Source organism: Caretta caretta, chromosome 5 (assembly GCF_965140235.1).
Source record: "Caretta caretta isolate rCarCar2 chromosome 5, rCarCar1.hap1, whole genome shotgun sequence".
Taxonomy (NCBI): Eukaryota; Metazoa; Chordata; order Testudines; family Cheloniidae; genus Caretta; species Caretta caretta.
The window spans coordinates 133,243,631-133,271,333 of record NC_134210.1 but is presented as its reverse complement, the minus strand read 5'-3'; the positions used below and the strand labels follow the sequence as shown (position 1 = coordinate 133,271,333).

General features: G+C 43.9%; 1 protein-coding gene and 1 long non-coding RNA gene across 6 annotated transcripts in view; one reads left to right on the top strand and one right to left on the bottom strand.

Annotated features, from left to right (window-relative positions):
* Positions 1–27,703, top strand: part of PSD3 (pleckstrin and Sec7 domain containing 3) — a 143,287-nt gene that overhangs the window by 12,609 nt on the left and 102,975 nt on the right. For 2 of the 5 annotated variants that reach the window (XM_048851597.2, XM_075128911.1), the window contains exons 3-4: positions 12,881–13,979; positions 20,347–20,736. In XM_048851597.2, coding sequence (XP_048707554.1) covers positions 12,881–13,979; positions 20,347–20,736 — 1,489 coding nt within the window. Of the gene's footprint in view, positions 1–9,369; positions 9,536–12,880; positions 13,980–20,346; positions 20,737–27,703 lie in introns of those variants that run through there. The other 3 variants (XM_048851598.2, XM_048851601.2, XM_048851599.2) reach the window with 3 other exon arrangements.
* On the bottom strand, positions 3,310–10,171 carry LOC125637314 (uncharacterized). Its single transcript, XR_007356893.2, has 2 exons — positions 9,988–10,171; positions 3,310–3,713 (listed from the first exon to the last, which is right to left on the bottom strand). It is a non-coding gene; the product is annotated as an uncharacterized LOC125637314 (long non-coding RNA).

Here is a 27,703-nt window from a genome sequence, read left to right as displayed (position 1 = left end):
CCTCTTATCATACATGGACTCATTCTTCTTAGCAAAGTTGTTGGCAAAAGCCAAGTATAAACTAGTTAATTCTTTGTTTCCTTTTAGTTCAGAAGCCATCTCTCCTATTCAGTTTTACTTCTTTTCTTATAAATCAAATTCTCTAAAAATGTTGCGAGATCACACTGTCTGACCTGAAGGTACTGGTACCATGGGAAAGTGGACCAGCTGTGTCAAGAAAAGATGCCAGGAAACAACTGGCTAATTTCATGTATTCCATGGCTCTCACAATCTTTATCCTGGGAGAAAAATGGACCAGAGTGCTTCTTAGTTGAAGTGTGTGTGTGTGTAGGGGGTGTGTGTCACGGATGGAAAATAATTTTACCTTTAGCTTTCTCAGTCTCAAATACAGCCTTGAGAAAGCATGGGTATGAACTTACAGAGACTACTGACCGACTGGGAAGGCAGTGTTTGTCTGGCTTTCTGTTTAACCAAGCACCACTTTTCGGGTCAGTTGGGAAGAGGCTCTGGGCCTGGAAGATCCTCTCCTCTACCATATTGAAACCTTTTAAAAATTGCAGGACAAACTTGCATGCTATTTCCTTATTTTTTGAAAACTTGGACATGCCAGACTAGTATGAAATTACACAAGCAAGGGTTGATGTACGAGAAAAGGGGGGAGAAAAGCAGATGTTATTAAAGTAAACGAAGACAGCTTCTTAGCCATATGTTGCTAATAACTTTCAGAAACAAAGCCAAACTTAGTTTGACTTGAGATGGGCATTCCATTCATTCGTCTTTTGCTTGTCTTGTTAAAATGTGGGAAAATGTTTGAGTTTCTGTATGGCTCAATCACTTCAGCACCCAATTCCAGGTCGTGTCTCCCAGGAACTTCACAGAACACATGTGAAGTCTCCCAGCCACTCCAAGTCTGTTGTTTTGTTGGGTGGTAAAAAGCAGCTCCTTTTTCCTGAGCCAATCAGAAAAGGGCAATTGCCCTGAAGAAGAGGGAGAGGTTGAGGTGATTAGCTGTGAGAAAGAGGTGTAGCTGTCCAGAAGTTTAACAAAATGGCCAATTCTGTTTAGAGAAATTGACAGTAAGTGGAATAAGCTTCAGCATGTTTTGCCACAGCTGTGAAATGGACACTAGCCGAAGGCCAGAAGGACAAAGCAGACTGTAGGCAAGTGGTATCTTACCCAGTCCTGTTGAAACACGCAAACACGTGCACTTATAAAGTTGTCAGAAAAAAAACAAATTTCTTCTCCCTGTCTTGTTTAAAGCTAATAAAGTCTAAGTCTTGTCAGAGGGCTCTTTCCAAGAGGCTTTAAAAACACAACTTGAAAAAATTTCACCAGAGCTCAATACCTGCCCAAGGCTGTCCCATCCCTCCCCTCCACCCATGTATTTCGCAGCGCAGGGAGCTGTCTGGGAAATAGGGGGTGAGCGGATAGACATGCTGTAGGGAGTAAAAAGGAGTTTACCCCCTCAGGGTATCCTGCAGGAGGCAATCCCACTTATCCTCCTGCTGCCTTGGTGCTTTCCTTACCCAAATCCCATCCCTTCGGCTTCTCAAAACTTTTCAAAAGCAAAACTAAACATGACTATAGAAGACATTTCCTGAGTCTACTCACTAATTGAAAAATCACTTATTTATGTGGATTTGGAAACCTCGAATATGTAAGTATTTATGGAAATCAGATAGCTATTGGTTAAATATTCTTATCTCTTACATTTAGGCACACCCCTTTGTAGTTTCAATGTATTTTTTAAAATAAAATTAAAAAAGAAAAAATCCAGATAACTCCATGTGAAGGTAGAAGGTACATCTCAGCAAGCTGAGGGTAAAAAAAAAATCCCTACAAAATATTTGTTTTTTAAAAGAAATGAGAGAGCCAGGAAATTCATTATTAAAGTGAAGTTGGACAAGAAACCAAACTGTTTGGTATGGAAATACAGTTAGGGCACCTGAATAACCTTTATTCTGACCCAGTGTTGATTCTTTGAGGGCGGTAACTCTGACAGCCATATCCCAATGAACAGTCTAATCTTACCAGTGATCAAACATCTTAGAATGCTTTCCTCGTAACTGTATGGTTGTCATGCAAATTCTGGCTGCCCTTACAGCCACAGGAAAATACTTGCTTTACAAATTCCTGATGAGCCAATTCACCGTTCAAGGGGCCGTTATCCTCTGGGCTACGTTAAGATGCCATGTGCTACCAATTACGCAAGAATCGGAGCCTCTATTTCTACACCTACAAGCCTCCTGAGCCTCAGTCGTGGCAATGACAACGGAACACTTACTATGTTAACGTATGCTCATGTTATGTGACAGGTTGTGTGGCACTCCAGCTATTGTTTGTACAAGCTCAAACCCTTCTGTAGCCTGAGGCTGTCAACTTGTGGCAAAAGATTCTGGTTGCCTTATGCAAAGAAAATATCAGAATACTTTACTCTCACACTTGACTAAGCATTGTGCTTGTCTCACTAATCTTTTTGCCTCCCTCTGCTCTCTTCCTCTACCCAACTTGCCTCACTGCCCTTCTCTACATCATTTCCTCTTTCTTCCTGCCTCCATTCCTCTCAACAGATAAACCTCCTCTTCCCATCTCCCCATCTCTACCTTCCGCAACCTCCTTCCGTCATGTTTCCCTGAACCTTTGTTCTCCCTACATCCCTTCCTTATCGCCAAATTCCCTGTCATCCTGTCCCTTAGGTTCCACATGTTCCCTCACCTACATTCCTACCGTGGCTCTCCTCTCCCTACCTTTCTCCTGTTTCCTCTGGACTGCCCCCTTCATCTAAAATCCCAGTCAGCCATGACCTCTTCATCTCTCACTCTTTCCACTCTCAAGGCAATTCCGGACACCTGGATTTCTTTCTCTGAGGTTTCCCTCTGCAGCTGTGCTCTCTTGCTGAGCCCCCAAACTACTTTTTGTAAGAGGCCAAAGCAGAGATTGTTCTTTATGTGTATGTGGTTAATTGGAATGAACAGAAAACATGAGGCGAAATATATGGAATGTGGAATTAAGATTACAAACCTGCCCAAATTAAATGGGATTCAAATGCAAAATTTTTAAAAGGGTGAAACTCAAGCCTCCATCTGTAAATTCATCACTTTGTCAGACGTATTTGAATCCACAGGTTGTGAATGGAATTTCAGCTAGTTACCCCACTGCAATACCGGATATATTAAAGAGTAGCAAGAGTTCTGAAACTTTAGTGTGGGACTGTGCCTTACATTGTCTCATCGTTAACCCGTGGAACTCATTGTCACAAGATGCAGTGTGGCAAAGAGCTTAGTAAGGAAGAGGATATTCATAGCTACATTTGACAGGATTAAACTTTTTTTTATTAAATGAAGGATATAAACACCATAATGGTTCAGGCCATCAGACAGTGCCTAACTGATGGGGATTTAGGAAGAACCGTCCTTTCAGAAAGCTTATGCTCAAATAAATTGGTTAGTCTCTAAGGTGCCACAAGTCCTCCTTTTCCTTTCAGACAGATTATTCGATGCTTTTGCACTATGCAGTTGCTTGCACCTTCCTCTGAAACATCTGGTCCTGGCCACAGTCAGATGGACCATGGGTCTGATCAAGTGTGGTAGCTCCCATTTTCTTGTTCCTCCCTTTGGCGTGCTCCATGGCCCGTCAGGGACTGAATGCTGCAGATGTGAGGCTAGCCCCAGGGTCAGCACTGACGGGCTAGAGATCCAGACTTCAGTAACGACCTGAGGAAACAAAACAAAGACTCTGAGGCATTATACTAACAACTATATTGTTTTGTAAGAGGGCTCTGGAAACAACCTGACCTAAACTTAAAAACAGGGTGGTTAAAGTTGTCATAATAACTTTGACAACTGCTTTCTGTGAAAGAGATAACCACACCTTAGACTCAATAAACGCTGTAGCTCAGGGTCAAGGATATCACAGCAAGCCAGTTAAAGAAAAGAAGTTGAATGTATATTGTAGAATAAAGCACTCAGGATCCAGTAAGTGCCAATATTAAGGTAACAGTATCTTCATAAAAAGAAAAGGAGTACTTGTGGCCCCTGAGAGACTACAAACCCTCTCCCTGTAGGATCACAGTATTAGAACAAAAAGAAAAGGAGTACTTGTAGCCCCTAAGAGACTAACAAATTTATTTGAGCATAAGCTTTCGTGAGCTGCAGCTCACTTCATCGGATTTTTTTTTTCCCACTGAATGCATCTGATGAAGTGAGCTGTAGCTCACGAAAGCTTATGCTCAAATAAATTTGTTAGTCTCTAAGGTGCCACAAGTACTCCTTTTCTTTTTGCGAATACAGACTAACACGGCTGCTACTCTGAAAAGTATCTTCATACTACAGACTGGGAACTGAGACACAGAGATGAAGGACAAAATTGGCAAACGAGTCCATTCATTTTGGATGCCTGTTTTGAGCCACTTAGGGTCAGACTTTTTTAAAGGCACTGAGTGTCCGTGATTCCCCATGACTTCAGTTGCAGTTGTGAGCACTCAGTGCTTCTGAAATTCAGGCCCCAGGTGCCTTGCGCTGGACACCCAGAAAATGAGGAACCCATAATTAGTGACCGCCTGTGAAAAGTTTGCTTTTAGTAACTTGCCCAGCCTCACAAGGGAACTGTGGCAGAGGTAGGATAGAATCTGATTTCCCCCAGGACAGCATTCAGCTGCCTTAACCACAAACCTGTCCTTCATCGTCCTGTAATCCCCTGCCTCCTTCACTGTACGCCTGGCAGCTTTGCCACAAATAAGGCAGGGGCACAACAGTCTCCTTCACGGCACAACCCTGATTGAGCCCCAGAGTATGCTGTGGAAAAGATAGTATATGGTCATACTATTAAACGCTGTCTTATAATGGATGTGCACAGTGGGGGGGCTGACGTAACATGGACATTTGTGGCATAGCCAGGAATAGAACAGACATTTCCTGGGTCACAAGCCAATGCCTTAACCACAAGGCCATCTTTTCCCTGCTGTAACTCCCTTCTTTTTACATTGTCCAACCTCCTATGGGGAAACTCCTTGTTCACTGAAGAACCCTGCTGAAAAGTGTGTACTTAATATCCAGCTGCACCTTTACCAGCAATGTCTCCTCTTGGTTTAAGTCCCAAAAATATAGGTGGCTTTTGTGCCTTTCTGCCTCAATATTCAGTGCCTGTAATGTTTTGTGGGGTGGCTGATTGGTCACAAGTCTGAAAATAAAATACAACTGAATATTTTTGTGTGATTTCTTTTGGGGTGGCTGCAAAGATCCATACTTTGTCACTAAATCCTGATTATAGGATCATTTCCTTTAGACCCTTATTGCCAATAAAAACCCTCCTTGGAAGTCTGTAGATTTTCTGTGTGTAAGTTTAGTCTCCTTCAAACATTTAGCATGAGTGTTTTAAGTAGTGGTGCATTAAGAAATGCAGTACAGTCCTTACCCCTGACCCGCACTCGCCCCTCAGATGCTCTGAGAACCTCAGCAATTGGGACTCTCGATTAATCGCAGTTAGCTCATGCAATTAACTAAAAAAATTAATCGTGATTAAAAAAATTAATTGTGATTAATCGCAGTTTTAATTGCACTGTTAAACAATGGAATGCAATAACATTTATTAAATATTTTTGGATTTGTTTCTATGTTTTCAAATATATTAATTTCAATTACAACACAGAATACAAAGTGTACAGTGCTCACTTTTTACTATTATTTTGACTACAACTATTTGCACTATAAAAACAATAAACAAAAGAAATAGTATTTTTTTCAATTTGCCTCATACAGGCACTGTAGTGCAATCTCTTTATCATGAAAGTGCAACTTACAAATGTAGATTTTTTGTTGTTGTTACATAACTACACTCAAAAAAACAAAACAATGTAAAACTTTAGAGCCTACAGGTCCACTCAGTCCTACTTGTTCAGCCAATCGCAAAGACAAACAAGTTTGTTTACATTTATGGGAGATAATGCTGCCTGCTTCTTATTTACAGTGTCACCTGAAAGAGAGAACAGGAGTTCGCATGACACTTTTGTAGTCAGCCTTGTAAGGTATGTACATGCCACATAGACAACACATTCGTATGCCCCTTCATGTTTCGACTATCATTCCAGAGGACATGCTTCCATGCTGATGACGCTCGTTAAAAAAAAATGCGCTAATGAAATTTGTGACTGAACTCCTGGGGGGAGAACTGTATGTCTCCTGCTCTGTGTTTACCCGCATTCTGCCCTATATTTCATGTCATAGCTGGTCGGATGACGACCCAGCACGTGTTTGTTTTAAGAACACTTTGACTGCAGATTTGACAAAACACAAAGAAGGTGCCAATGTGAGATTTCTAAAGATAGCTACAGCACTCGACCCAAGATTTAAGAATCTGAAATGCTTTCCAAAATCTGAGAGGGACGAGGTATGGAGCATGCTCTTAGAAGTCTTAAAAGAGCAACACTCTGATACAGAAAACTACAGAACCTGAACCATCCAAATGCATCCGATAAAGTGAGCTGTAGCTCACAAAAGCTTATGCTCAAATAAATTTGTTAGTCTCTAAGATGCCACAAGTCCTGCTTTTCATCTAAAAAGAAAATCAGTATTTGGTTGGTGGCATCTGACTCAGACGATAAAAATGAACATGCGTCGGTCCGCACTGCTTTGGATTGTTATCGAGTAGAACCTGTTATCAGCATGGACTCAAGTCCTCTGGAATAGTGGTTGAAGCATGAAGGGACGTATGAATCTTTAGCTGCAACAATGCTATGCGAACGCCTGTTCTCACTTTCAGGTGACATTGTAAACAAGAAGTGGGCAGCATTATCTCCAGCAAATATAAACAAACTTGTTTGTCTGACCGATTGGCCAAACAAGAAGTAAGACTGAGTGGTCTTGTAGGCTCTAAAGTTTTACATTGTTTTATTTTTGAATGCAGTTAATTTTTATACATAATTGTACATTTGTAAGTTCAACTTTCATGATAAAGAGATTGCACTACAGTACTTGTATTAGGTGAATTGAAAAATACGATTTCTTTTGTTTTTTACAGTGCAAATATTTGTAATAAAAATAAATATAAAGTGAGCACTGTACACTTTGTATTCTGTGTTGTAATTGAAATTAATATATTTGCAAATGTAGAAAACATCCAAAAATATTTAAATAAATGGTATTCTGTTATTGTTTAACAGCACGATTAATTGCACGATTAATCATGATTAACTTTTTTAATCCCTTGACAGCCCTATCAGCAATTACATGTTGTTGGTTTTCCAAAAATTCAATATTATAGCTAAAGACTGGGTTTTTAAAAAACTTTTCCCGAGCCCAACCATTTTAAAAAGCGGAAGTCAGATCCCACCCAAATAATGAGAGATTAAAAATAATTAATTTGTTTTTTTTTTAATGTGCTTTGTGTTTTTTGAACCTTTAGGGGGTCACATTTTTACTGCAACCATGAGGCTATTAACTCTTTAAAAAAAAATGGAAGCTGAGAGTCTCATGTAATTACTTGAATCCAGAAGCTGGGGCTTTAAGAAGAAACACCAAATATTATGAGACTGGCAATAACATTGTGAGAAATGGTAATGCTGGTGCATCGGGATACTGAGTTCAGTTGTTTTTCCATCCATTTCTGTTCCATTAACTCATTTCAGCCTGTGCTAGCAGCTGCTCTGTTCTACCGTTGTAGCTTTCAAGGTAACGACCCTAGAGATTGAGCCATCTCATTGGCCATCTGTGGGCACTACAGCAGTTTGTAATTAATAATCCTTTGTGCTGAAGTCTCCCAGGACATGCTGGATGTTATTCTTGAACTTTGTCTTGTTCCAAGGGTATTGTTACGTGCAGGCCTCTGAATTGGTGCAGGATGATGGCGTCTTCTCTCCAGCCTGCGAGGTAGTCTAGTGAAGCCTGCTACCATTGGATTTTTAGTTTTTATGCATTTTTAGTTACTCTGTAGACTTCACAACACTCCTAACCATTTGGAGGAGTTGGCAGTGTTTGAAAAGATGGCGTTTAAGGTTGAGTTACACAGTATTGCCAACCTGAAGTGTTGAAGTCAGGACCCAAAATATCATGAGACTTAAAGAATAAATCTTGTGTTCTTTTCAGTTGCTGTCTGATCTTTGAGGTTGTTAGAGTTCATATTTTCAAGCTTTTTTTTTTTTTTAATGAATGCTGGGATTCTGACATAACCACAGGACTCCAGGCGCTGGGAGTTCAAAAAGAATACTATTGGGAGTTTGTGATAACATAGTAAGAGTTGGTCACAATGGAGATAGCACGAACTTCTGACCCCCACTTCTTTCCCGTTGGCTGTCTCTCCACCTTCTCCTGTAAATCAATTTTCCTTTCATACACCTCCCAGCCCTTGCTCCCCTTTCTTTCATGTAAATTCTGGAGGTTTCCTGGTTTCAGCTAAAGGGCATGGGAAGTACAGGCAATATCTTTGTTGCTAGCAGACAGCTTGAAAATCCTGAGGAGAGGTGCCAGGCAGAGCAGGAAGATCAATGTAGTCAATCAACACAGAGATTTGGATATTTGCTGTACCATTATAGAAGAGTTGTACTATGATTATGCAAATCCTTCTATTTTGGCTAATAAAGGCCATTCACCAGTCGGAACCAATCAAGGCACAGGGAATTGCATCATTTAGAAACTAAAGAACTGCAGAAAAAAAACCTATTTGTGAGCGTACAGTATCCCTGCTGTCTGATGGGCTGAGTCAGTTCCATTTCTGTATGAGATGAGATACTCTTGATACAACCAAATAGTTTGTTACAGTATTGTTAGAGGGACTTTAAGATGACACTCTAGGTGGTTCTGTGCCTTTGAGATGGTTAAGTTAGTAAGAAAATTCCATGACTCCTGCAATTTGTTGTTCAGTGACATACACTAATATTCTGTATCAACAATGGTACTTTCCCCCCTTAAACAGTTTTTTTTTTTTTTTGCTTAAATTTGGGACAGGAAAAAAAAGGAAAGCATAAGTATAAATTCTTCAATTTTTAAATTTAAAATATAGCTTATGAACAGTGCACAGGCTTGGAGGCAATTAAAACATAAGAAACCTGTCTTTTTGGTGTAGTCATTCTTGCATCAGAGAAGATGCGCTATAATGTGAAAGTGCCATTGTGCCTCTGTTACTACAAGGCCAGTATTATACTCTCAGAACTGCCTTTGTACTCTTGGTTCTTTTGTGCTGATGAATCTGATTATAATAAAACAAACTCCTGTTAATCATAAATATCTCCCTGGAAATAATCTTCTCAACTATAGAAAATCCCTAGTGGAGCTATTTTCTATAAGCTGCCAAGTTGGACTCCTTAGCTTCTGTGATAGAGTGAATGAGACTGCAGTTCCCTCATCAGTTTCATAATGCTCAGAATGCTTCCATTTACATCTCCGTGTGCAATGCAGGGCAGCGGGCTGCCCGGAAATTTGAAACTATTTTGATTCCCGTTGACTAGAACAGCAGCAATCGAATTAGCTTGTATCATTATAGATAAACTGATGATCTATGCATACTCATTGACCAATGGGTAACTGCTGGAGCTACAGTAATCTCTGTGAGTAGGCGACTCTGTTCAAATAAATATATATTTAGCTAGTTAGCTAACAGAGAGAGAGAGAGAGAGACATTTTTGTAAAATGTTCCTGGGAAAATGTCTTTCCATATTTGTAATGTGTATTTGATTATTATTATTATTATTATTATTATTTTTTTTGCTTCCTAGCCTTTCCTTTATTATACCATGACCAAGCTCCTGTGTTAGATTGAAATTTGATGGTTGATTATTTACATATGAAATATCGTATTTATGCCAGTGCAGGTTAAGTAATGGATTCTTTAAATCTCTAGGCATCAAAAAAGTGCCAGCTGCTCTCAGGCTATATTTTCCCAATGTCTCAGCTTTCCTTGCGTACACCTCTCTTGCTATTTTAGCTTAGAGCCTTTTTATTTTTTATTTTGCTTTATTGAAAGAAGCAACCTTAAATGGAAAGTAGAAATTGGTGTTACCTTAAAGAGGGTATCCTTTCATCGTTTATTGTTCTGCTTATCTTCAGCGGAGCACCTGATTTTGCTGTTCCTTTTCTAGCCTTATTTGTAATGCAGTCATGTTGGGGGATGGGGGCTAGGCAGGATATGCTGGGAGCTGTAGCAAGACATGATGCTGTGGTGGTGGATGGGAAGAGGGGAGGGGTTTCCCTTAAAGAACTCGAGCTCCTTTAAACCCTGCTACCTGAAATAAGGCGTGTGCTCCACTAGCATTATCTCAGGTTTCAGAGTAGCAGCCGTGTTAGTCTGTATCCGCCAAAAAAAAAGGAGGACTTGTGGCACCGTAGAGACTAACCAATTTATTTGAGCATAAGCTTTTGTGAGCTACAGCCCACTTCTTCAGGTGCATTATAGTAAGCCTTTTTTAAGAACAGGTGGTTGCTGGTTGACCCTCCAGAATGTGTTCCTGCAAAGAATAGAGACCATGGTAAAGTTCACCGTGGAAGTTGGTCCTGTAGGCCATATCAGAAAAGGTTATTGCTTTGATTGCTTATTTCACATGTTTTCTTTAGGAGCATTTTAGATTGAAATTAGTTTGAGGTAATCAATTTGCTGTTTCTCCCTGGGACTCCAGTAAAGACTCTTATTTACAGTAGGGCTCCTTCACAACACTGGCAGTGTAAAGGGACCTTGAAATGGGCTTTATATTGGAAGAGCAGTATAATGGTGGATGTAGTGTAAATGTGAATAAGACCCTCAAACTCGTAGTTTTTGCTTTAGCCCAGTGAGTCTTTTAAATAGCACTCCTCTATTCTTTGGATGCACCGTAAAGCTTTGGCCATGGGTTTGCTAGGGATTAGGTTACTCATGGAGTTAATGAAAAAAATGAAAACATCAGAAACTTTCTGTGAGTTGTTTACTGCTTTACCAAGCAGCTGCCTTGTCACATAGGGTGTGTGGGGAAGCTCACAGCTGTGCCCTATATTCATTGCCTGAAAACTAAGCTCTGCACTGTTTGTCTTGGATTGCTTCAGAAGCAGAGATGGCCTTTGAGACTGACAAATCCCTTGCAAGGGTTTTAGGTTTAAAACATGGTCACTAATTGTCCTTGTAGCTTACCTGTTACAGTCAACATGCAGCTGGTTTGTGAAACTCACGTAGGCAAAGCTGAATGCATGTTGGAAGCATTCTGGCTGCTTCTAGAAATGCGTTTTCTAAGCAGTTCTTCAGCATATGAGAGGAAGTCATGGCCGTTTAGATGTGCTTAGGCAAAAATATTTAAGTAAGGGACTCCTTATAAGTAGAGCCCTGCAAGCCTGTGGATATCTGCTTTATATCAGATGCGGATATCCGCCGGCCATTTTTGCAGATTGGATGCAGATACGAAACAAATAATTCAGCCTATCCGTGTGCTTAGGCAGTTGTTAATAAATATTACTGCTTAGAAACTGTTCAGCCTCTGCTTAATAGGAAATTGGGCCTTCTTTCACTCTCCTATACATTTGAAAACCTTTGCTGAAGAACTAGTAGGTTAAAAAACTGGGTCAGCGTCTGCCTATTCCTCTTTTAAAAAGTCCATTTGGTCTATCTTTGGAGATAGGGCCACAAACTGTGTTGCCACGATGCACGGCTAAGGACATGGTAGGACTATCTGAAAGAGTTGGATGCCATTAATAACTTCCCTACGAATTTTTATCTCAGAGAGATGAAGTAAACAGAATCTAGCTAGTCACAGTTATAGAAGAGCCTTTGACTTCATTACTTTGGGGCTACATGGCAATTAGACATGGGCTGTGAAATGGGATCTAAATCCAAAACACTCCAAATTTGTTCAAATTTTTGAAATGTAGGTCCATGTCCAATTCCAGATACATTCCCCAGGCCCACGTCCGAGTAAGGGTGGGGTGTGAAGCCAGGAGATGGTTTCGATTTGGATCTCGGCATGTCTCAGTATTGTAATAATAATTGATACAACTGGGATCCAAAACATGCTTCTAGTTTTCTTCTGAATGACTAAGTAAGTACTCAAGGCCAGATTTTTCCAAAAGTGCTCAGCCTCAACATAGGCACCTAACTGAAGTGGCCAGAGATTCATAAGTGTAGCCTCCAGCAGCTCCCATTGAGAACAGTTGAATTAGTGTTGACTGAGAACAATGGGAGCTGCTGGGTGCTTAGCTCTTTTGAAAATCTGGCCATCAGTTGTCTCAATTGCTTTATTTTCATCAGCTTGAAAAACAAGACAGAAAACCCCCAGCCTTCATGTGTGACACTAGATTTAATCTTTTACTGGAAAGTTGTAAAGTGTGATGATAAATGTCCATGCGTCACTGCAGTTCGGCCTTCAGTTATACAGGTTCTGAAAAGATGAGGGTGTAGTGTTAGAGAGTGTCATGGTTCATTAATTACCTTATCAACTAATTGGAATCTTTCTAGCATTTCCCGTTTTGTTTGTCCGTACTCATGGGATATGTGGGATCTAACCAGTTGCTTTCCATACCATTGCTCTTTAGAACAACTAAAAAGAGAAAATGACAATAACATTAATGTATAAAACACAAGGTAATGCACACATCATGGACAGATGTTAAACCTCCAGATACCTACTTTCTTCAGTTCTCTCATCTGGCATGTGTCCATGCTATTCATGGGCCACTGGGACCCTGTGAAGCTCAGCAAATATTTTTGGCATTCCTAACTTGGCAGTGGTAACTTCCAAAAAATATGCTTCCCCAACACTCAGATGTAAAAAGCCCAATTTTACAATGCAGTAGCATTCAAAAAGAGCTAAATACAATAGCATTTCTTTGCAGTGGGCTTGCAGAAGCAATGCAGCTAATCTGGGAATGGAGCTAATACCCTTAACAAGTAAATGGATGTACCCAATAGACAAATACACTCTCTTTCTTTTGTGTAGGTGGACAAGGAGATAGCACTCTGCTCCCACATAACGTCTCCAATGAATTTCCAGAATATGGCACTATGGAGCAAGGTGCAGAAGCACTGAGGAGTTCATCTGAGTTTCTAGCAGAGGCTATAACATGCAGTCCAGAAAGGAGGGGGGATGACCAGTTGCCTACTCTTCTTGCAAGTGGCACTTACGCAAATGAGCCAAAATCTTGCATTGAGGTATCACTGCTACCATCAAAAGAAGAAACTTTGCCACGTACTGATAGACAGACTGGGATTATGAAAATTTCTCAAGAGCTAGAAGCTGCAAAAATACAGAAGGGAGCAAACGCTTCTCTTTATTCAGAGCTGCAAATGGAAAAAGAAAGGAATATTGGCAGCCAAGACGTACAGGCAGCCAGAGAATTGGTTCCAGCAGGCCAAGAAAAACCCTCAGACAAGCCTCTTCCATCTGAAGTAAGAGCTGAGGAGAAATTGTATTTGATCATAGAAAAAGATCTGGCTGCAATAGTAACTGGAGAAATGCAGTCAGAGTCCTTGCAAGCCATCAATAATAAAACTGAGGAGGTCCCCAAAGTGAAGGAGACAAGCTGTCACAGACCATCTGTACCAGCCCTGGAGGCAGATAGCAAAGTTGGGGGCGTTATCAGTATTCTGGGGGAGGGATGGTCAGATTTTGAGAAGGAATTTTCAGCGTACAATCCAGGCGAGATGCAAGCGGGTCCTGGGAGGAGGATATCGAAAGAGGCAGCTGTGAGCAAACATGTAGAATTTCAAGGGGTGGAGATTTTATGGATACAGAAAGCAGAGGAGCAGAAGGGAGTGAAGCATTCAGCGCTAGAGGCCAATGCACACTTACAAAGGGCCGTGTCTGTAGAAAAGAAGTTCTCCAAAGCATCAAGCCACCCCATTCCAGCCCCAGTTTCCTCAGGGTTAGTCACTTTGTCTGAGAGTGTTTGGAACGAAGCCCAGGCAGATTTCAAACCAGGAGTTGGCTCGGAATCCTTTTCTCTAGCTTTGCTAGCTGAAGGTGGGGAGGATGGAGTCTTTGTGAAGGATAAACTTGCTGAAGAAAAGAACCATGTGCTAAACACAGACAGTGAAAGGTAAGAACGTTCTGTGGGGCAGGGACTGAATTCCCACGTGTGGGCCATGCCTAACACACCGTGGGAGTTGCTGCTATGCAAATGACTGATTAGATTATTTGCCTGCTGTATAGAATGTTATGGAGATGACTGTAGTGATGGCACCGTTAATGTGGAGTTGAGGGTTGCGCTGAAGCAGAACTCAAATCCGTCTGTTCCACACTTCTAATGTTTGAATTTAGTCTCCAAATTGGGCATGATAACTCTAGAGGAATTCTGTGGTTTGCCCTTTACACAACAAAGACAACATGAAGAAACCCACATGGGCACAGTTAGGTCCCAGATAACTGTGTTGACTAAATATACACACAGGCAAGGCCTAGCCACATACATACTGCTGCTCTGGCTGATTTCTGGCAGGGTTTTAAACATAGAACACAGTGAGTGTTTCCAGAAGGATCACAAATTATTTAAAGGGATACCACCCTATTCCTATACAGTACAAGAGGATAGTGGCATTTTTTTATATTACATATATAAAAAAATTGCGAATGTTTGTTCCTTATTCAAATTGTGTCCTGTTTTCTTCACATTTGTTTGTATTCCTCTTGGTGAACGACGATAGGGCCTGCCTGCGACCCTGCACACACATTCTGATCTTAGATCAGATGCCAGCTGTTTTTTGAAAGGCTCACATTAAAACATACATGGAGTCAGTCCTTTTATTACTCAGAGTCCTTTGAGTTTTGCCATGATTACCAAATGGAATGGTTTTGTAGTGTTGCTTATTCTTGTGATTTTATCACAAATCTCATGATATTTCTTGGATTTCTTAAAGCACCAAATCCTGGAGCCATGTGAATATGTGAGAATTTCAGCTGTCATTTTAAAACAAAAAGTTTTGAGCCCTCCTGGTTGTGGAGAAAAGCTTAAAAATGTGATCCGAGTGCACCTTGAAGGCTCAGAAACCAGAAGACAAAAAACCCCTCAAATGTATTATATTATGTTTTTAAAATCTCATGATTTTTAAGCCATCTCATGATTTTGGGAGCCCTGGCTTTTGATTTTTGAATACTTGGAAATGATTCCCTGATGAGAGGCAAAATACCAGTGGGGGAAAAAGGAACGCTTGAAAGATGTTCAAATCTTTCTTTTTGTTAAAGTATCCTGAGCAGCTGTAGGCAGGCTGCACAGCATGGAACGTGAGGGTGGGCACTGGGGCAGGGATGTGGGTTGTGGGATTATGCGGGGCTTTGGCAAAATGGGGGGAGCTGTGTAGTGCTGGGGCCCAGAATTTGAGGAGAACAGGATTGTATGAAGCGAGGGCTTGGTATGGTGAAGGGCAGGTCTGTGTCTCTAGTCCAGTGGTTCCCAAACTTGTTCCGCCGCTTGTACAGGGAAAGCCCCTGGCAGGCCGGGCCGGTTTGTTTACCTGCCGTGTCCGCAGGTTCGGCTGATCGCGGCTCCCAGTGGCCGCGGTTCGCTGCTCCAGGCCAATGGGAGCTGCCGGAAGCGGCGCGGGCCGAGGGACGTACTGGCCGCCGCTTCCAGCAGCTTCCGTTGGCCTGGTGCAGCGAACCACGGCCACTGGGAACCGCGATCGGCTGAACTTGTGGACACGACCGGTAAACAAACCGGCCCAGTCCTCCAGGGGCTTTCCCTGCACAAGCGGCGGAACAAGTTTGGGAACGACTGCTCTATGCAAAGGCATTGGCCTTAGAAAGGCTCTGCTGGTTGCTCTCCGGCACACCAGGCCACAGCTCCAGGGGAGTCATTATTTCTGTATGGCATGTTCAGTGTGTCAGGGCTGATTCCCCACCCTGGCACTTCGAGTGCAGAAGGTGGGGACCCGCAAGGATTCTAAACATTAATACTGGCCACTTCAGGCTGGTATTAAAATCCCAAGGTCACAGCTTTTCTCTGACCTTGGATGGGTAGATGCTGCAACCCCCCTACCCCCTTTTTGAGAACCCAAGAAGGCACACTTGGGAATTCCTTCCTGTGGGGTACCCTCAAGCCCTTTCACCCCTCTCTGGGTAAGAGCTGAGAAAGAAAACAAAGAAAATGAACTGTTGCCACCAGCTAATTAAACAACAAACCTCTTAGGACACCAAAAATCCAATCCTGTTCTTAAAAAAGGTAAATTTTATTAAAAACAAAAAGAAAGAAAATACGTCTGGAACTTAGGCTTTTGCTAGATTTAAAAACTCACTCACAAAAATTAAACATCAAGAATAACCTTCTTGAGGTTCAGATTAAAGGTTACAAGCAAAACAGAAGCATTTGGGGTTAGCACAGAGGAGTCCACAAGCCAAGAGAAATAAACAAAATAAACCTAATTGCGTCTTCCTAGACATTTCCTGATCTACTTACATATCTGGGTTTCCAAATAAGCAATTTCTAGTTATGATTCTGATGAGTTTCATACCTGGCCTTCAGCTTCTCACAGCATAACTGCTGCCCTGTTCCCCTCTTCCCCGGAGAACAACAACCGCAGACAAAGGGAAGTTTTCCCCCAATTTTAAAAAGTACTAGCCGTCCCATTGGCTCTTTTGGTCAGGTACCCACTCACTTCTCTTTACCTATGCATGCAGTCCGACTTTTTAACCCTTTACAGAAAAGCAAGTAGAGAACAGCTACCAAGAGGGATTCTATAGCTAACTGGCTGGCTGGATGTCCACAAAAGGGAGCTATCCCCCTCTCATTTATCACACAGTGCATCAAGAGCACCTCATGGTGCTGCTGCCTCTGTTCACCAGGAAGTATAGGTGGCAGCTTCAAGAAAGCCTTCAAAGCGCTGATTTGGTGCTGAGGCACCAATCTCCATCCCCTCCTTCCAGAGTGTCTACATAGCATTGTTCTCTGCCCGCCACCAACCAAACCCACTTTATCAATTACCTGGTTCCTCTGACTTCCCCAATACCAGGAGAGCTATTTCAGGGGCTACTTAGGCACCTGAAAACTCTAGGTTTTTTGCAGATGATAACTTAGAAATTATCAGAGGGGTAGCCGTGTTAGTCTGTATCCACAAAAACAACGAGGAGTCCGATGGCACCTTAAAGACTAACAGATTTATTGGGGGATAAGATTTCGTGGGGTATTTATTTGGACATAAGCATCTGAAGAAGTGGGGTTTTTCCCCCGCGAAAGCTTATGCCCAACTTAGAAATTAGCTGACAACAGCACTGAATCTATAAAGAAAGAAAAAAATATATAGACAAACATCAATTAAAGATATGTGATGAGGTGTACCTACCCTGCGCCAGCCCTGAAAGGGTTAACTCTGCTCTGCAGGCAGAGGAAGCCCCGCCCCTCCGACCCTGCTGGGCATGCTTAGCCTGGAGGCAGCATATAAAAGGTAGCAGCCCAACTCTGTCTGGGGAGGCTGCTGATGGGGAAGGACGCAGGCTGCAAGCTCTCTGCAGGGAGTTGCTACAAACCCCGACTATGGGACTGTGGCTCACAGAGTTCCTGACTGGAGACTCCAGGCTGCCCGACAAGCCCAGATAAAGGATGGTACTGGTGGGAGCCCGGCCATTTGGGGACCTGGGGAGTTTTGGCGAGGGGGAAAGGGTAAGAAGCAGCCCAGGGGTCTCGAACTTTTTGCCGGTTAGTAAACCAGGGGATTGGTCAGCATGTTTTGGGAGGATCCCCACTGACTCGGTGGTGAGCACCACCGCCAGGGCCCTGGGCTGGGGCTCGGAGGAGCAGGGAGGCCCCGAGTCCCCTTACCCAGAGCGCCACACTCCCCTGAGTGGTGCCCCACTCCCCCAACAGGCCAACTGGCCGCACAATCTCACAGAGAAGGGCTACTTCACTGACTCTGGCCATTGGGCCACGCTGCCCTGATGGGAAGGGCTGCTCACTGACTCTGGTCGCTAAGTAACACTACCCCATGTTACAGTAAGGGTCATCGGTGTAGGACCTGACCGGCTGCAGAATTGCCTACGCCCTTCCATCTAACCCTACGTGACCCAACACCTCGTGATGGGGTGTACCTAGCCCACGACAACATATTTTAAATTGATATGTAAATTTAGAACAATCGGGAGATAATACAGCAAGATATTCCCAATGCCAAGCCTTGAGGTACCAGTTTTGGAGCCTTAACATAGATATCAGAAACACAAGTTACTCATTCTCAGATTAAATTTTGATCAATTAACTGGGAAGATATTTTTACTTCCTGCTCTGGCTTAACCTTGAAAGCCAAATTGGGTTCTTTCTGCTTCTTTCATCTTCACCAGTACTGCAGTTCACAATTCTGTTGATGTGTGAGGCCAAACAGAATACAGCTTGCTTTCCTTGTCTGATAGTGGTTCCTGCACCATTAAGAATAAAAACATGTTTGTAGCCATAAAAACGGGGACTTGAGTTGAAATGGAAAGTAGAAGTATTTGATCGTGGTGACGTTTTTACAGAGCCACTTTTCGGACCACAAGTGGACTTTAAAGAAGAAAACAACATTTATTATGGTCAGGCTGGACATACAAGATGTGCCAATGAACAACCTTTTATCCCTCATCGAAGTCGTTAGCTAGGAGAGGGTGCGGTTCTGAGGGTAGAGTAGCAGAATGGGCATCAGGGCTGAGATACATTTCCAGCTCTTGTCCTTGTCTACTCTACCACTTACTTCAGTATAACTTATGTCACTCGGGGTGTGAATAAGCCACCCCCCCGAGCAACGTAAGTTACACCGACCTAAGCGCCGGTGTGGGCAGCGCTCTGTTGGCGGAAGAGCTGCTCCTACCGACACAGCTCCTGCTGCTGGCGGAGTTGGCGTTGTTATGCCGAGGGGAGAGAGGCAGAGAGCGTCTTCACCAGATGTGCTACAGTGGCACAACTGATGTAGCGCTTCTAGTCTAGACTAGCACTAACCTCTCCTGACATTTTGTGGCAAGTCAGTTAAGGGGACGCTGGTTAGGTTTAAAATTTTAATGTATATTCCTACTTTGTTACAACTGAAATAATTACAGAAAAATTGAGATTACTTTTTATCAGTTAGGCTACTTACTTTTTGCAGTTCACCAAATTTCAAATAGATTATTTAACTTTTGGAAACATCCTACTAGGGCAAGGGCCCGTGAGTCTTTACTGCACCTGCCTGGGGCTCTCCAGATGTTACCCTACTACAAATAATAGTAGACTAGAAACTGACTTTAAACAGGAGTGAAACTGACTCTTTAAAGGTTTCAGAGTAACAGCCCTGTTAGTCTCTATTCACAAAAAGAAAAGGAGTACTTGTGGCACCTTAGAGACTAACCAATTTGTTTGAGCATGAGCTTTCGTGAGCTACAGCTCACTTCATCGGATGCATTCAGTGGAGCGAGCTGTAGCTCACGAAAGCTTATGCTCAAATAAATTGGTTTGACTCTTTAAAGTCACTTTCACTTCTGTTTAAAGGCTAGTTGCTTTCCAGAAGGCTCTTAAACACAACGCTATGGTGATTGAGCCTCAGTTCTCACTGGAGAATAGCTAAAACCAAACAGCAAGAAAATTCCACATTTTAAAGTTGAGAAAAAATTGAGTCTTGTTTATTATTTAGAGAGTGTGTGTGTGTGTGTAGAGTACCAGGAAATCTGAGGGAAGGTAGACTGCTTGTTAGAAGTCTGACGAAGACCAAACAACCTCACGTGGTTGCCTTGAGTTTCTGGAGTACCTCATCCCTATTTGACTTAAGAGTTCTCCAAGGGGAGGTTTAGAACCCGTGTATGGCCATCTGCAGAGAGGCTGAACGGCGCTGCACATTCCACTTCCATTTTGATACTACCTGTGTGGGTGTTTACCTGTGTTTTTTCTATGTTGTATTCGTGTATTAGGTTGCTTTTAATAGAGATTTGTATTAATTTTTCCTCTAAGGCTCTTATGCTGCACTGGGATTGTGTGGGGCTGGGTTGGTTCCAGGGATATGCCCCCTCCATGCCCTGCCCCCCCGGCCTCCGCACCGCTGACTGGGACCTAAGTTCCTGGTGAAGCATCTTATCTACTATAATTCCTTTTGTGTTGCAGTCAGTAGAGGTGCTGTGAGAGGGGGGAGCTAGATGTGTCTGTGACTCATACTCTAGCTCCGAAAAGCACACTGTCTCTTTCACTGAACACAGCAAGCTGATGTTGTTTCTTAGTAAACATCACTTTTTCTTTTCTCCTGAATATTTTTTCCTCCCTTCTCAGAACTGTAGCACACCAGCGAAGAAGACTGTGTTAGTTCTGTACTCCAGCATGGCACTGGAACCAAAGTATCAGTTCTGCTTTGTATTCGAATAACTAGAACTCAAGACCATTGAGTTCCTTTTTATATGTGTGACTCACTCACAGGGAAAATAAGCAGATTTACTCAACAGTTCTAATCGAACAAAACTTAAACCGACTCTTTTTGGTTTATTCCTAGGATCATGGAGGAGGAAGAAGCAGCCACAGGAGGCTATGGAGATGTCCTTGGACAAAGGCATGCAGAAGTTTCCATTGATGTGTATAGCTCACAGTTTGAAAACATTCTAGACAATGCTTCTTTATATTATAGTGCGGAATCCCTGGAGACTTTATACTCGGAACCCGATAGTTACTTTAGTTTTGAAATGCCACTCACTCCGATGATCCAGCAACGTATCAAGGAAGGCAGTCAGTTCTTAGAAAGAACTGCTTCAGGACAGGAAGATGTCTGTAAGCTTCCCACAAATGGTGAGATCAAGAGTCAATGTGGAGAGATCTCCAGTGGACTAAGGGATGGAAGTGACACCCTCTTCAGAAGAGACGTCACAGAGGTTACTTATTTGGACAGGTAAAAAAAAATTTTTTTTTAAAGGGCGTTTGCTTCCGCAGCATCTCTCAGAATTCATTTTGGAATTCTTAATGCTGAACTTTTTAAAACAGGGTGCATAACTGTGTCCAGTGAAATAAATAACGCAGGGAAAGAGAGAAGCCAGACAGACTTGCTTTTTTGCAGAAATGGACAGATTTCACACTACCAACTACTTGTAAGCTTAGCTGTGATGTCTATGTAACTACCAGTAGATGGCCTGTAATGTGACATCTCAAGAAGGTGAGATTTGCCAGAAGGCTGTCAGTGTGCCAACAGCCCATGCGTCTCAGATCATCCCCAGTTGTGCCTGATTTTGGAAGCAGTAATTTTATGAAAGACTTATAAAAACCCCTTGATCTGAATCGTAAAGGCATGTGTGGACAATTAAATATCTGGCACGAAATCCTGGCTTTCTTGAAGTCAGTGGGAAGTTTGCCATTGTCTTCAGTCGAGTCAGGATTTCACTCCCCTTCTACCCATGGATTCAGAAGTACTCAATTTCCCACAGGTTGTCAAATGCCATTTACTTCTGTATGTTAGAAACTGTACAAGAGAGAGTTAGAGGAGTATTTAATAATTTGTCACAAAGTACAAAAATACTACACGCTGCCTGTTATGCAAGGAGAAAGACAAGGAAGACAAACTAGAGAAGAGTGATAGGGACAGTGCAAGAGGATGCAGTATATTTGTAGGCAATTCCTTGTTTTTTGGAACCCCTGTCTGGTCAGCTAGACATCATGCTCTGTGCTGGGTTGGAGGCTGAAGAGTGCAGGGTGGGGGTTGGGAGGAGGAAAGAGAGGCAAGTCAGACACAGAAGCAATAACTCAAATTGTTTTCAATCTGCCAGCCTATCAATAGCGGCAGGAAGCCCTAGTGCTTAGAGTGGCACACCAAATGTTACAGTCGTACAAATAACAACAACCCCGGTTTACAGATGAAGCTACAAATGATTGTTGATGAGGGGAAGCTCAGATTGCTGCATGAGCCACTCAAGAAGGGTTTAAAAGGCTTTGCTGCACAAAGTGGAGAGATGGAACCAAAAGTAGACTGATGCCAACCAGGCTGAGTAGGTCGGGGTGTTGTCACAAAGGTAGGCTTGAGAAAGCAGTACACACGCCATGCATTCTGGTCCTTGAGGAACAGAGAGTCCAGGAAGGACTGGACTGCTATGATCTTGCCAGGCTGTGCATGCTAGTGTAGGGGGGTGGACACCTGCTCGGGCCCAGGGGGGTTTAAGATAGCCCTGGGAGAGGGTGGGGCAGGGGAAGGTAGTGGGGCTGATTGGGGAAGCAGCCTCAGCTGGGGGCCATACCCCAATCAGGGCCCAGCTGGCTCTATAAAGGCTGTGAGCCAGAAGCCCAGGAGCACACTCTCTCTAGCTTCTGAGAGGGAGGGACCTGGTTGCAGGGACCTAAGCAGAGTACCTACATTGGAGCAGGGCTGGGGAAGGGCTTGAGGAGTTGGGGAGCTCCAGCCAGGAAACCCCCAGGCTGCGGCCTAGTATTAGGCCCAGCAGGTACTGGGGTGGCAGGGAACAGCCCAAGGTTAGGCAGAGGCAGCAGGTCCAAACCCAACCTTGCCTGGGATGAGTGGTTCATACTGCAGTCTGCCGCAGGGCCCCGGGGCTAGCTGGTGACTGGCAGGAGCCTACGACTGAGGCAAGGTAGGTCTTGTGGGTGGGGGGTTCCCCTGGGAGGGGGAGACGCAGAACTGTGGGGTACTGCCAGGGGGCAGCACCCAGTGAAAGGGGCACTGGGGTCCTGGGAGGGACATGGGAGCCAGCAGCAAGGCGAGACACTGGCCTGAAGAGGGCGCTCTGGAGGCTGGAATGCTAATTCCCTGAGACAACCAGCAGGAGGCACCGCCGGTGAGTCTGCGCCCGGTTTCAGAGTGGTGGAGAATACGGGTGTAAGCAGTCCTACCCCGATACAAGGGCCAAGGGCGTGGACAGTAGAACTATTGCCTGAACGGGAGTGACCTGGGGGATGATGGATCCTGGGTACACGGGGGTCTTCTATGGGGAGGCCCCAGATGCAGTCCCTGGTTGGGCCCCGGGGTCAGTGTGCTGGAGGAAGGGGGCTGACCACCGGCTGGGGAACCGGGGTGGGGGCAGGCAATGGGACATATGGGAGGTGCAGTGGGCCCTCCATGAGAGCATGGGCCAGCTGGTGGAGGAGGGGCAGCGGCCCCGACAAAGATCCTCCAGCAGGAGTTGCGGAGGTAACGGTGGTAAGTGGCAGAACTACAGACGTCTTACGCCTGCAGAAGGCAGGGACATTTAAAAAGGGATTGTCCTTACTGGGACAGGGGCAGGGCACCTCGCCTGGAGGAGAGACAGGGACAATTCCTGTGGACAGGCAGCTGGGTGAGGGAACCCGGGCAGCTGCCAACCTGTTTGGCCCTTCTGCCTGCAGGCTCCTCGTGGTGGGCATGCCCAGGCCAGAGGGACACGGAAAGGTCCAGGGCAGCAAGGAGGCAGAGGGCCTGTTGGGGCTGCTGGACAGTGGGCCACATAAGGAGGCACTGCCCCCTCAGGGGAACTGAGGAGAGGCCGGAGGAGGTGCCTGTGGGCTTGGAAGGACCAAAACTGAAGGAGGTGACAACAGGGATGGAGGGAACCCTGCAGGAGGTGGGAACCCAGACCGTCAAAGGGCCAGTTGCTGAGGATGAGACCCAGATCACGCCCCAATCAGGGCCCAGCTGGCTCTATAAAGGCCTGAAGAGGGCACTCCGGAGGCTGGAATGCTAATTCCCTGAGACGACCAGCAGGAGGCGCAGCCAGTGAGTCTGCGCCTGGTTACAGCTAGGATACAGCGTGTGCATTGACTTCACTTCTTTTATTACTTTTGTGCTATGCTCAAAAAGTTAACCCTTAGAAATACTGTCTGCTATTGAATAAAGGTTATTAAAAGGTCAAGCTAACTGTACAGGGACACTCTCAGTAGTTTTGACCCATCATTTAGTTATTTCTCACTTCCTCCCCCAATTTTTTTTTTTTTTTTAACAAGCCTTGGACAATGTTGTATTATTTTCATAGGTTCATAGATATTAAGGTCAGAAGGGACCATTATGATCATCTAGTCTGACCTCCTGCACAATGCAGGCCACCGAATCTCACCCACCCACTCCTGCAATAAACCTCTCACGTATGTCTGAGCTACTGAAGTCCTCAAAGCATGGTTTAAAGACTTCAAGGTGCAGAGAATCCTCCAGCAAGTTACCCGTGCCCCATGCTGCAGAGGAAGGCGAAAACCCCCCAAGGCCTCTTCCAATCTGCCCTGGAGGAAAATTCCTTCCTGACCCCAAATATGGTGATCAGCTGAACCCTGAGCATGTGGGCAAGATTCACTGGCTAGATACCCAGGAAAGAATTCTCTGTAGTAACTCAGAACCCACCCCATCTAACATCCCATCACAGGCCATTGGGCCTATTTACCATGAATCGTTAAAGATCAATTAATTGCCAAAATCATCTTATTCCATCATACCTTCTCCTCCATAAACTTATTGAGTTTAATCTTGAAGCCAGATAGATCTTTTGCCCCCACTGCTTCCCTTGGAAGGCTGTTCCAGAACTTCACTCCTCTGATGGTTAGAAACCTTCATCGAATTTTCAAGTCTAAACTTCCTGATGGCCTATATCCATTTGTTTGTGTGTCCACATCGGTACTGAGCTTAAATAATTCCTCTCCCTCTCTGGTATTTATCCCTCTGATATATTTATAGAGAGCAATCATATCTCCCCTCAGCTTTTTTTCTGTTAGGCAAAACAAGCCAAGCTGTTCGAGTCTCCTTTCATAGGACAGGTTTTCCATTCCTGGGATCATCCTAGTAGCCCTTCTCTGTACCTGTTCCAGTTTGGATTCATCCTTCTTAAACATGGGAGACCAGAACTGCACACAATATTCTGGATGAGGTCTCACCAGTGCCTTGTATAACACAACTAAAACCTCCTTATCTCTACTGGAAATACCTCTCCTGATGCATCCCAAGACCGCATTAGCTTTTCTCATGGCCATATCACATTGGCAGCTCACAGTCATCCTGTGGTCAACCAGTACTCCAAGGTCCTTCTCCTCCTCCGTTACTTCTAATTGATGCATCATCCCCAGCTTATAACTAAAATTATTTTCATTAATCCCTAAATGCATGACCTTACACTTCTCACTATTCAATTTCATCCTATTACTATTACTCCAGTTTACAAGGTCATCCAGATCCTCCTGTATGATATCCTGGTCCTTCTCTAAATTGGCAATACCTCCCAGCTTTGTATCATCCACAAACTTTATTAGCACACTCCAACTTTTTGTGCCGAGGTCAGTAATAAAAAGATTAAATAAGATTGGTCCCAAAACCGATCCCTGAGGAACTCCACTGGTAACCTCCCTGCAGTCTGACAGGTCACCTTTCAGTATGACCCACTGTCGTCTCTCCTTTGACCAGTTCCTTATTCACCTTTCAGTTTTCATATTGATCCCCATCTTTTCCAATTTAGCTAATAATTCCCCATGTGGAACCGTATCAAACGCCTTACTGAAATCTAGGTAAATTAGATCCACTGTGTTTCTTTTGTCTAAAAAATCTGTTACTTTCTCAAAGAAGGAGACCAGGTTGGTTTGGCATGATCTACCTTTTGTAAAACCATGTTGTATTTTGTCCCATTTACCATTGACCTCAATGTCCTTAACTGCTTTCTCCTTCAAAATTTTTTCAAAGACTTTGCATACTACAGATGTCAAATTAACAGGCCTGTAGTTACCCAGATCACTTTTTTTTCCCTTTCTTAAAAATAGGAACTATGTTAGCAATTCTCCAGTCATACAGTACAACCCCTGCGTTTATAGATTCATTAAAAAGTCTTGCTAATGGGCTTGCAATTTCATGTGCCAGTTCCTTTAATATTCTTGGATGAAGATTATCTGGGCCCCCCGATTTAGTCCCATTAAGCTGTTAGAGTTTCGCTTCTACCTTGGATGTGGTAATATCTACCTCCATATCCTCATTCTCATTTGTCATGCTACCATTATCCCTGAGATCCTCATTAAAGACTGAGGCAAAGTATTTGTTTAGATATTGGGCCATGCCTAGATTATCCTTAACCTCCACTCCATCCTCAGTGTTTAGCGGTCCCACTTCTTCTTTCTTTGTTTTCTTCTTATTATTTATATGGCTATAGAATCTTTTACTATTGGTTTTAATTCCCTTTGCAAGGTCCAACTCTGCTTGACTTTTAGCCTTTCTCACTTTATCCTTACATGTTCTGACCTCAATAAGGTGGCTTTCCTTGCTGATCCCTCCCATCTTCCACTCCCTGTATGCTTTCTGCTATTTGAAGTAAATAGGCACAAAGCAATTGCAGACATGCTGCAAACAGCATGAGGCCAGAAACCTGAATAGATCCCAACACTGGCAGCCCTGAATTCCACAGAAGTGCTGCTCAGTGGAATTGCCCCTAGACATGACAGCAAAAAGGCAAGGTAAATTGGCAAATCCCTGTGAGCAGTTGTTACATTACTGCAGCTCCTAGCAGCCAATGAATAGAAAGGACCTGTCTGGGAAGTGCCCAGACTAGCTGTCAAGGTTCCTTCCCCACTCTAAACTCTACGGTACAGATGAGGGGACCTGCATGAAACCCCCCTAAGCTTATTTTAACCTAAGCTTTTAAAAACTTCCCCAACGTACAAACTATTTTACCTTTTGCCCTTGGACTTCATTGCTGCCACCACCAAGCGACTAAAAGATATATAACAGGGAAAGAGCCCGCTTGGAAACGTCTTTCCCCTCAAAATCCTCCCCAAACCCTACACCCCCTTTCCTGGGGAAGGCTTGATAAAAATCCTCACCAATTTGCATAGGTGAACACAGACCCAAACCCTTGGATCTTAAGAACAATGAAAAAACAATCAGGTTCTTAAAAGAAGAATTTTAATTGAAGAAAAAGTAAAAAGAATCACCTCTGTAAAATCAGGATGGTAAATACCTTACAGATAATCAGATTCAAAACATAGAGAATCCCTCTAGGCAAAACCTTAAGTTACAAAAAGACACAAAAACAGGAATCTACATTCCATTCAGCACAGGGTATTTTATCAGCTATTTAAACAAAACAGAATCTAACGCATATCTGACTAGCTTACTTATTAAGTTCTAAGACTCCATTCCTGTTCTGTGCCCAGCAAAAGCATCCCACAGACAGAGAGAGCCTTTGTTTCTCCCCCCCTCCAGCTTTGAAAGTATCTTCTCTCCTCATTGGTCATTGTGGTCAGGTGCCAGCGAGGTTATCCTAGCTTCTTAACCCTTTACAGGTGAAAGGGTTTTTCCTCTGGCCAGAAGGGATTTTAAAGATGTTTATCCTTCCCTTTATATTTATGACACTAGCCCTTCAGGATATGTTTACACTGCAAGGTAAGACCAGGATTAGTAGAACTCAAGTTAGCAGACCTTGGATATTGTCGCCTGTGGCTTGAGCATCTACCCTCCTGTGTAACCCAGGCAATTGTTGAACCCTGGGTGCCAACCTAAGTTCCCTCTAAGCTGTGCAGCTGCCTATTAAGCCCACGCAGGGGCTCAGGGCTGTGGCGGGGAGAGATGCCTCTACTCCAACGCGGAGCTGGCGCAGCGGGGAGAGGTACTCCTCCCCGCCGGCACCAGCTTGGACCTGCCCTGGACTTGCCCTAGCCACGGGAGAGAGCCCCTCCCTCAGCCCAGCCCCACCGGAGCTGCAGCAGCGGGGAGAGGAGCCTCTCTCCCGGCCCCGAGCTGCTGCGGCGAGAGAGGGCTGGGAGGGGGAGTCTTCTCTCCCCACTGCAGCCCCTGGGCAGCCCGTACCCCCTGCACCCAACCCTCTGCCCCAGTCCTGAGCCCCCTCCCACACCCCTAACTCCTCATCCCCGGCCCCACCCCAGAGCCTTCACCCCTAACTGAAACCCTCACCCCCTTCACC